The sequence below is a fragment of the Gavialis gangeticus genome, unplaced genomic scaffold (assembly GCF_001723915.1).
Source record: "Gavialis gangeticus isolate Ggan-Ray unplaced genomic scaffold, GavGan_comp1, whole genome shotgun sequence".
Classification (NCBI taxonomy): domain Eukaryota; kingdom Metazoa; phylum Chordata; order Crocodylia; family Gavialidae; genus Gavialis; species Gavialis gangeticus.
The window spans coordinates 17,347,396-17,358,464 of NW_017729014.1; the positions used below are offsets into that span (position 1 = coordinate 17,347,396).

The 11,069-nt window shown below is 46.3% G+C and overlaps 1 protein-coding gene across 1 annotated transcript in view; it reads right to left on the minus strand.

Annotated features, from left to right (window-relative positions):
- LRRC38 (leucine rich repeat containing 38) overlaps nt 1-6,920 on the minus strand; it is a 36,424-nt gene extending 29,504 nt beyond the window's left edge. Inside the window, exon 1 of the mRNA XM_019511872.1 lies at nt 4,736-6,920. Within this exon, the coding sequence (XP_019367417.1) occupies nt 4,736-5,486 (751 nt within the window). The 5' untranslated portion in view covers nt 5,487-6,920. The remainder of the gene's footprint in view (nt 1-4,735) is intronic.
- Nucleotides 6,921-11,069: the final 4,149 nt, after the last annotated feature.

An 11,069-nucleotide genomic window follows, 5' to 3' on the forward strand; every position in this document is an offset into this window, starting at 1 on the left:
GGTGGGTGTGTGTGTGTGTGTGTGTGTGTGTGTGTGTGTGTGTACACACATGGAGGGGGATGTTCAGCAGAACTGCTATGTAAAAGACTATCTTTTCTGTACAGAAGCATATTGCAAAATAAAATTCTTTGTTATCTTTAGTATCTGGCCCCTTGCAATGTGCAGCAGATATCTCAGTGGTTCTGCATTTCATAGAATGCATTTTACCTCCATGCAGATAACTTGAAGAAAGCTTAAATACCAGGGTGAATTTTGCCTGTAGTTTGAAAAACACTTTTTAGATTCTTTCAAGAAGAAAAACCTGCTATACAACACCTTTCATTTATTTTTAAACAAGACTTCAGTTCCTTTGACAATTTGATTCATTGACTGGAGAAATTCCAATGGAAAAATGTACATTTGGTTTTGAAGCATGATGGAAATTCAAGATTTTTTTTAACCTTTTCACAATGTTGGAAGAGCAATCGGCAGCCTTCAGCTTGAAGCACAAACCTTTATATGCAGCTTCTGTTACAAGTCTGTTTGCAATGTAGCATATGAGAAGCAACACTTACTGCCACGGGATGCTTTATTTAAAATATGGGTTGGATGAATAAATGCTGGGAGCTGTAAAATGACTCAAATCCTAGCTGGTTATATGAAGCAACACAGCTGGATGTGCAAAAACCAGCACAGCTGGGGAAAAGCTTCCCAATCAGACAGTTGGAGACAGGTCAGCACTGCCTGCAAGTTCACAGACTTTCTACCTTAAATAAGAATTAAGGGAAAATGGACACGGGTTTTGCAAAATGCCATGGGTTGAATTATTGTTAAGACACGGGCCACCAATTAATCCAGACATCTGGATTGCACAGTTAGAGGGTTTGGGGGATGAATTGTTCTAGGGTTTAAACTGCATATATGGTGACTACAATCTGTGTATTTTGTGTTTGTTAAACCCTATACATCAGGCATCTGGCTTGTATAATTAAAATCCAAGGCAGCTGGATCAGGATCCCACTTACTAAAGCACCAAAGTTCAGAGATAGAGTAGCTGGTGGGCTAAATAAATGGTTCCAGTTGGAGTCACTCTTTATTTCACAGAAGAGGCAGAGCCCATTAAAATGAGACTCCTGAAATGCTCTTTAAGTGCATGATCAAGAGAAATTTACAATCTGAAGCCATCCTGATGTTTCTCCTTCCCAGCCTCTCCTTCCTTTCTCTCTACCAGCTCTGACCTTTAAAAGGGTTACCATACTCCACAGTCACATCTGAAAGCTGAAGTCCTAGGTCTAGAACCTCTCACTAGTGCAAGTTAGTCACTAGCTACCGAATATCAGGAGTGTATCCTCTTCCTATCCTGGCAGGCCTTCTCTTCTCCCAGTCCACCATATCACACCTCAAGCTAGTTTTGAGCCTAGCAGAGATGTCCACTACATTAGCCAAAGCTTTACACCATCTTTGCAATGCTTTGTGGCCAACACCGTTGCATAAAATGTTGTAGGTCACAGACAATTCAGTTCCTCCTGCATCCTGCAGATTTCACCTGTATTTCAATGTGTTCCCTTTCCGCCAGACCTGAATGTTAAATGTAAGGTATCTGGTGGTTTCAAGCTTGAGACTTTATAGAACTATCCCTTGACAGCCTGCATTGCTAAATCACAGCCTATTCTCAGTGACCCTTAAGCAGATGTAATCACCAGCCATCCTAGCTTTCCCCATTAATACACACCAGCAAGTGCAAACAGTGGAGTTGCTACCGAACCAGAAAGGGAATGTGTGCTGCAGAATTCATTCTTTTATTTTGAACCCTGGAAGTTCACCCTGCCTCTTCTACTTTTACACCGTCTCCAGGCATAATGCTGGCTGCCTCACTTCTCTTGACATGCTCAAAGCAAGAACACTTTTATGTGTCTCCAGACATCCAGAAGCATATCACAAAGTCAATTAGTCTGAATGCCAAATATCCAGGTGGAGTGCAGTTTTTCCTGCTACCTTGCAGAGTTGTTTCCGGCTGTAATGCTATCAGAGAAGTTAATCAGAATGTGGCTTTGACAACCAAACACATAAAATGATAGAGCATCTGATGTCAGATGCCTAGCACTTAGCATTGTCACTTACACTGTGAAAAGCAGGTGGAAAATGCTTCTAAATCAGAATAGTGACATGCTATTTTTATACTGACATTGCCTAAGAAAGTGATAGAGTGATGTTGCCGCCATGACAGTAAAAAATCCTTGCCTCTCCCCTAAGGAAGTGATGGCACAAGTTGAAAAGCACTGGAGAATCATGTCCAGTCTCCCTCAAGATTCACAAAGCAATGCTCCCACTTTGCGGCTCAGTTTTTGCTTGCACATCCTTAAATAAGGTCTTTAACTGAAGAGACAACAAGTGCATCTATCTACATGTGCATTAATGTGCTTTAGTTAATATGCATTAAATCTAGTATCTCCATTGTGAGGTACTAGGAAATTGCACATTAGCTTGTCTTAACGCGCATTAACTAAAGAGCACATTTTAAGTGATGCTTAATGTGCATTGAAACAGGCTAATATGCATTAAAGTGCATGGGTAGATGCACCCAGGCTGTACTTTTAAGGGTATTTGAGTCCTGATCCTGCAAGCCCTTCTGCCGATATGCTGTCATGAGTAAAGCTATAACTCTCTGTTTGCAGAATTGAGGTATAGGGATGGGGGGAAACAACTGCAAAAAGAACCAGTTTGAACTTCTGCCCGAAGATAAATCAAAGTGAATCTTCTGAGGCTTGGAAGAAACTAGTGAATACTTTTAGTTACTTGGCCAGCATTTCTGTTTCCTTGATTCACCTGGGCATTAAAGCGGTCCCAGTCAGATATTGTCAGAGGGCATACCCTGCCGGGATGATAACAGAAAGCACTGGAAATGCTACGAGAAATCTGGATCTCTTGGGATTTCCAGGCCAAACAAGCTTGGAGTTGAAACGAGGTTAGAAAATAGGCATAAGAGCAATTCCAGGTGAGAGGAGAAAGGAGGCAACTCTGCTGAAAAAGGATGGGACAGGACACCAGCTGGGGTCGAGGGCACAAGGCCTGACCAGAATTGGTTTGGATATGAGGGCAAGGTAGGTCAGAATGACTGGGGAAGTCCTGGGTCAGAAAAAGAGGTGGGAGAACCCAACACTTCCTAACAGGGAAAGGTTTAGGGAGCAAAGTTTAAATACAGCTCAGACAAGATCTTGGGATGAAGGTTCAGCTGGGAACCTGGGGTGGGGGAGTGGGACAACAGGTGGAGTCTGGGCTTGCATGTAGGGGGGAAATGGGCCTGGGTTTGACTCAGAGACAGCAGTAGAGATCCCAGGTGAGCCCATTTTCAACTAAGAAACAAACCAAAATTGGGCATGATAGGGGAAGAAGGGTTAAGGTGTGACTTAAACATGGTGACAGAGCTGGGGCAAAGTGGGGCTTATCAAGTGGTTATATAACGCCCCCCCCCCACACACACACTCCTTTTTTTTTTGAAAATCAGTTGTTCCCCAAAACAACATCCTTTTGTTACAGCAGAGGGTACATAAAGCACAGAAAAAGCCAGCCAAGGGCAGGGACATAAGCTATTACAACCTCACTGGTGATCATGAGAAGAAGAAAAAAATGAAGCTACTGAAATTGGTTTCTTAGCTCACATCGCCTTTTCCTTCCTCTGCCTCTGCCAATCCAGGGAACACAGTGGAGCTGTTTGGATGATGGGGCCCCACCACTATCCTCTTCCTCCAGTCCTCAAGCCCCAGTCTTTTATCATCCCAGCCCCTTCCCTAATCAAACACAGTCCTACTCAGACGCAGACCCTGCAGCTCCGATCTCACAAAGGGTGTTACTTCACACACCAAGAGCTGCTCTGTGACCTCCCATGCTCCCGGCAGTTTGCCTTTCACTGCCAGCCAGGTGGCTCAGTGGCAAAAGTTTATGACCTGGTGCTTGTAGGGAGCCATGAACTGTGCTGTGATCTCCAACTAAAGCTTGTCAGATTAAGAGGAGAGTTGAGGAGGGCGTCTCGAAGCCTGCACATGACAGTCTTAATACTATTTCAGTGCATGCCAGTCCAAGCCCCCAAACCGCATCCCCTGCACTTTGGGGTGTTCCAGAACCAAACTGCCTGCAGATCCCAATTCTGTAGCTTGAGCCAATGTCTAAATTGGCTTCTCAGACTATAAACGACGTTATTTTCATGAGCAACATCAGCAGCTAACCTGATGTCAGAGATCTGTATGCTGCCTACCAAAAGCAAATAACCCCAAGGAAAGGATCAACCACAGTGGTTTAAAATAGGGAGCATGGACTGAAGCTTCCTGTGCTGTTTTATAGATGAGCAAGGCAGAGTCAAATCCCTTTCTCTCAGTGTGCTGGCACAAAATGTTCATCCCTTAAAGGGGCTTATTAGAAGAAATCTATTTATTCACCTGAAAGAAGCCAAAGTCTGGAAGAGAATCAGCATTGGTTCACCCCATGTGAAAAGGCTCCTTCTCTCCCTGATTAGTGCCCGAGCCAAAATCACACATTATTAGGTCCTACATTTTTTGGGGGGGGCCAGGTAGGAGTGTTGTTGCTATAAGAAACCAGCTTTGTTTTACTAGACTTACTGGTGTCAAACATGTAATTGTGGATGGACCAAAACCCACAATTTGGGTCACTGCAGGCAACACACCCAGACAGATAATCTGACCCACGGGAACAGCATGTGCGCGCATGCACACACACACGCACACACACCTTTTAGCTTTACCTTTCTGAAGCTTGGATGCATTCTCCTGTATCCAGCTGAAGAGGTTGGCAAAGTCACAGTCGCAGATCCAAGGGTTGCCCTCCAGGCGTATAATCCGAAGAGATGGAAGAGCTTCCAGGGCAGCCACGCTGAGGGTCTGCAAGTTATTGTCATTCAGTTCTAGCACTTGGAGCTGCTCCAGGTTCTCAAAAGCAGCCTCATCAACATCCACCAGATTATTGTTCCCGAGGTTTAACTTGATCAGCTTTTCTGCCGACCTGAATATCCCGGCATTGAGCTGCGTTAAATTATTGTAGCTTAAGTCTAAAAAAACCAGCTTTGTGGAGCTGCTGAAAGTCCCCTCTTCTATGGAGGTGATGGAATTATTGCTGAAGTCCAAGTAGACCAGATCTCCATAAAAGATAAAGAAATCAGACGGTATATCCTGAATGTTGTTATCAGCTATGAGAAGTTTCCGTACATCCAGGGGAAACGGGCTAGGGACCCTGGGGAGTCCTTGATCTCTGCAGTCGATAGTGTGGTAGTCCATACAGGTACACACAGGAGGGCAGAAGTGCCCCAGGGGTAAGAAGAGCAGGCAGACAAAGAGAGGAGGTGGCAGAAGGAAGAAGAGACAGCATGGCCACATCGTCAAGGATCTGAAATCTATGAGGATAAGCACCACTGCTAGGAGAAAGACATTTTGCTCAGCTGAGTAGCAATGCCTGGTACTTGTGTGTGTGGTTGTATCCAAGAGATCACATATCATCATAGATCAGATAGCAGCAGACTCGTGCAGGGGGGAGGGAGAGTGGGATAGAGGGAGAGAGGGAGGGAGGTAAGTGAGGATTTACACTGTCAGGGAATTGAAATAGCATAGAGCACCGGGGACAGAGGAAGGATTGGGCAAATACATGGCCTTTTACAGACTCCTTTGTTCTTTATTTTTTGCAGGTTAAAGAAGCAAAGAGCCTGTCTTTTGCTGGAATTGGCAGCAAAGGCACAGAGAGATCGGTGCTCCCCTGCAGCTCTGCCAGCAACAGTTTATGTTTAAGTAGCCGTTCAGGTAATACGCCCTGATGCTGTCAGGTGTTTTATTTCCTCCCATGGCATGGTGCGTTCCTGCTTCTGAGTGGTCAGCACCCAAAAGGTGGGCAGGCAGGGGGAGGGAGCTAGCCTGCTCCTGCTGTAGGGAGCTGAGCTATTCATTTCATCATTCCCCATTGTGCACATCCTTGCAGCACACAGATTTGTGGCCTGGACAGCCCTGAAGGGCTAAAGGCATAAATAGCACAACTCCAGTGAGAGCAACAGGAACTGGATGCCTAAATACCTCTGAGACACTTTCCTCAAACTCCAAAGGAAGCTAGCAACAAATGACCTAAATCCATATATATGATCACAGTCATGCTTACCCAAGACAGGGTGCAAATGTGTCCTTCCCTCTAAAACGGTCCTTACTTGGCACATGTTCAGAGCTAAATTTAGCATCTCAGCCTGTGTGCCTTGTTCCATACCCTTCATTTTACAAAAAAAAAGCCTTCTCCCTAATGGATGGCCTCTTGTGGTATGCTATTTTAGACTGAGAGTCCTGCATTTTCACATCACTGTTAAGAAAGACGGGGCAATCCTGACCAGCTGGGCTCAACAATGTTGCATGGTAGTTTTGCTTTGGCTTTTGGTGCCTGGGATAGCAGATGGATTATACCTTTGCACAAACTTCCAGGGGAAGCGTGTTTCACTTCACTTGCTGCTGTGATAGCAGAGCACAGAGGAGGAAGGCGATGAGAGCCCAGAGGAGGAAGGGAGCCGAGGGGGAATTAATTTTTGCCGTGCAGATGGTCTAAGCTAGGGGAGCCTGTGTGAATGAAGAGACAATGCAGCTGCAAACCTGTGCCCTCCTCCCAGGCAAGGGGGATAAGTAGGGAGCCAGTGTAGACAGTTCTGTGCCAACCCACGCATTGCCCCTGGCACTAGCAGCATGCTGGGGGCAGGAAGGAGAGACAGAGAATAGCTTAGCTAGGGCTTTCTAACACCAGTCACTATCCCCTGGGAGCATAATAGCCTAAAGCAGGCAGTAGTGTCACAATTATAGCATCCCTCAGAGCTGTTCTGGCCTCCACCAGGGCTATATTGGGCTCAGCTGTCCAAGGATAGGAGAGGTCTGAGACAGCTCCCCTGTCCTTAGTCATCATCAAATGAATAAGCAAAGGGAAAGCTGGCTGCAGAAGCTGTGTTACATAAAGAGCCCCTTCTGGTCTGGAAACCATCCATCCATCAGCCGCACAAAGGAGCTACCACTGATATTCCTCATGCAAAATTAAAGGCTGTTAACCTTTAATGGCCCAGTCCTGCAGACACTCACTACTGGGGCATGCTTCTGTAAGGAGCTGCAGGTACTTAGCACCTCTCAGTATTTAGCCAAAAGTTGAATCAGAAGCTGCTTTCCTATCTGCTTCAGGTAAAAAAGGCAGGGCCAGTGGGAATTCAAGAATACTCTGAGAATGTCCTGTATTAATAGTGCCTTTAACTTATGACTGCGATTCTGCATCATTTCCTGGAGGTCTGGGAGAACAGACTTGATGACCCAGGAGTTCCCTTCCGGTCCCCTTGTTACAAAGACCCAGAATTGGGGTCATAATGCTTTATATTCAGAGATGGCTCCATATTGTTATGTATGGGAAATGGATGGAGAATCCTGCCTTGCCAGAGGTCCCTGGCCATGTTACTAATAGAGCCAACAAGAGAACTCAAATCTGCCCCCAACCCCTGGGCTCTAACCACAGCCCCTTGCCCTGAAAGGACTCCCCTCCTGTAGAGTAAATCACGAGTATCCTTTACCTTGCAAGGAGAGTGCTGTGAGCAGGCACAGATGACCCTAGTGTGATAGTTTGCACTCCTGACACACACCGTGGAGTTTCTGCAAAGCGCCTCAAGGCACATTGTATGTCTGAAATGTCATAGACAGGAAGGTAGGAGCCTAGCGGCTGCAGTCAGGACAGTGCCAGGTGTAGTGCAGTGTTGAATACAGGCCCCAAAGAGCTGACAGCCAAACAAAGCTATGTGCAGAAGAAAGACATAATTGCACACAACAACGCTGCCTCTCAGCTGCCCAAAACTAATTGTAGTATGTCCCCCCGCCGCCTGTCTCCCTGCTGTAGTCTACAGCCTTTCCTGTATTATTCTCCATTTGAGCCAGTTTCCTCTTGACCTGCTTTTCTGTCTGACATTTCTGTGTCTGTCTGTTCTGCTACGCTGCTCAGCTCTTCCTGTGGCTTTTGGTGATTTGTGCCTCTCTTCTCTCCCTCTCAGTATAGAAAGTCTTTCCCCTCCTTTTAAAATTTCAGTCATTGTAAATATTTTAAAACGTCCAAAACATTTCAGACACTCCTGGTAGAACAGGGAAGAAATGAAGCAGAATCATCTGTCTAATGAGACACAAAGGCACAATCACTGGCTGGGTACTTTATTTCTATCATATAGACAAAATGCTATTAAAATAGTGAGTACAATCAGCTTTTCAAGGATATAGCACCCTCTTGTGCCCTAAAGGACAGTGGTCATTCCATAAATAGCTTATAATCTCCACAGTACACCTAGAAGCAACGTCACTGTGCTTTCCCTGCTTTGGGTCTCCTTTCTTTCCCTTCCAACATCCTTCAAAACACACACAAAATGGAGCTACAGGATTTAATTCACAATGTATCCCTTTTGACTGGCCACGTTTGAGGTCCTGCTTTCAGAGAGGCACATACTGAAATCTCTATGCTGTCCCCAGGTAATCCTTCTTGCTGTCTGACTGATATGCAGGTAGTGGATTGTGCTTCCTGATACATGTAGAAAGGGTGATGCAGTAAGTAGATGTTTTGTGTGTGATACAATTAATGGGCACTTACACAAGTTACATTTTTCATGCAGTTGGGCCTCTGAAAGTGCTCTACGGCTGGGCCGTGACAAACGTGCACGGCTGCAGAGTGCTTTTTAAATGGCCGATGGTGCAAAAAATCAGCCCTCCCTCAAATGAGGTATGAGATGAAGGCTCTCTGCTTTACAGCATCTTAGGGAACTTATGTTCCCTCAAGAGCTAATTTTTTACATGTTGTGGGCTGTGCTTTCCTGTGTTGCAGGCAGGCAGGTGGAGCAGCACAGAGCTGCTGGCTGGGGTTTGCTGCCTGGCTGGAGGTGGTGGTGGGGAGTGGAACAGAGCCCCAGCGCCGCCTTGCAACCCCTGGCTGGGGTATTGGGGGGAGCCAGGTTAGGCCTACAAGGCAAGGGGGCTCTGTTCCAGCCCCCTTCCAGCTCAGGCTGGGCAAAGTAGAGATGGGGAAAGGAGCAGGATGAGCTGTTCGCTTGCCCAGCCTGAGCTGGAGGTGGGGGGTGGAATGGAGGTCCCTCATCTCACAAGACCAGCCTGGCTCCCCCTGATACCCCAGCTAGGATAGCTGAGGGTGGGGGGCCGCTCCATTCCACCCCCAAACCCTCCAGCTGTAGAGAGGAAGGAAACCCCAGCCAGCAGCTTGGTGCTGCTCCCTCCATTGCCCTCCCCCTCCTGCCTGCAAGCCCCGCCAGCTTGGTATAAAGCGCCATGAGTTAGAGCACAGTTAAGGTACGTCTGTCCCATGCCACTGAATTTCCAACTAGCTTCAAATTGATTTTAGTGAAGTTTTGCAAATGCAGTTGCACTCCCTTCCAAAGTCTGAATTTGGTCCATTGTAAGTAGTTCAACAACATCTCCTAGCTAGTTCTTTTGGTAATGAAGACCCTAGAGCATAGATCTTAAAAGGCACATGGAGATTTCAAGTAAATGCAGAACCATCTCAGGTCCATTCAGGTAAGGCCGCAGCACTTTTACTTTGACCCCAGAAGAGCTACAGAATAAAATTTCTCCACCAATGAGTAGTCTACAGAGCATGAGGTGCTTGTTTGCTGACATTTCAGCTTTTTCTGGTACCATCTAGTATCTCTTCACAGTTAAAACCATCCCAGTAGGCTTCTCATGGGCAAAACTTTAGTTCATTCAATTTTAGGGGAGATTGGGGACAGGGAACCAAACTTTCCAGCTGGTATCTTTTAAGTAAAGCTCTTCTACTCAGTCTGGGGAGACTCCACTTAAATCAGCTGTCAACCACCAGCCCCTTCAGTTAAGACCCCCTCGAACACTAGTGGGGAAAGATGCTTTTAAGCATACCCAGAAGGGGAGCACACTCACTTTCCTAGTCAAAGTGTCAATGTATGAGCTTTCTATACTACGTATCACCATTGTATCTCTCATTTGTATGGACCCCGAGCACAGTAAGGGGCCTCCTATGCACTGGTATAGTATAATTAACAATCAAGCACAGCAGCCTACAAAACACCAGCATAATTCAAGTACAAACCCTTGGAAGTAGCTAAGGAAGTTATGGTGCCTACCCCTTCTGTAGAGGAAGGGCAGACACAAGAAGCCCCTCTCCCATTTGCAATGACAAGCTTGATGCTTAGAGAAAATGAAGACCTGAGCACTAGTTGGCCTTCTAATACAAGGCACATCAGCCTCTCCTAAAATGAAACAGGAGAGATGAGGGCACACAACTATAAGTCTGTCGTAGGGTTTTGTACTGGTGACCATTACCACACAGGCCAGCACCTCACACACAAAAAGTAGCAGCAATAGCAAAGTTATATAGTCTACACCTTTTTCTTCACAAGCCAGCACAGAGGGGAAAGTGGTCTCCTGACCTCAGGGAAAAGGAGGCAAAGCTTCGGTGCTCTCCCTACACCTCAGGAGGCAATTTGTGTGCTTCACTGACCCCACAAAAGAAGATGCCTTAAAGGTGCAGCATAACCTCGAACAACTCCAATAAAGAGCAGAAAAGAAGGTGCAGCCACAGCTTGGAAATGTCACAGAGAGAGTCAGGACTTTCAGGCATTACTTATACGTGGCTGAAGCAAGGAACTGCCTGCCCTCAAGTTGGTGAAAAGTTAAGGGAGCTGTTTCTTTGGAAGGAAGTTGCTATTGCAGCCGTGTGCTTTATTGGCCGTCTGACTTCTGAGCATTGGTCACAGGCCCGAGAGGGGTGGTGGCCAGGCAGGAGCCTGGGGTCGGCATATTAATGCCTCCTGGGCCAGAGTCAGCCTGTGGCCTGCCAGCTGGGCAGCCCTGGTTTGTCTCACCTCCCAGGCTGCTGTACCAGGTGCAGTTAATGATCACAGGCAACTCGCCTCTTCATTATCGTGCATCACTAATGTGTGTTGAGATCCAAGCATTCATACTTGAATGGCTCAAGTTAACCACCTCAGCATCATCCAACCAACTGAGCAGTAAAATCAATGGTATTTGCAAGTACCTAGAAACATCTCTGACTTAAGTAGATAC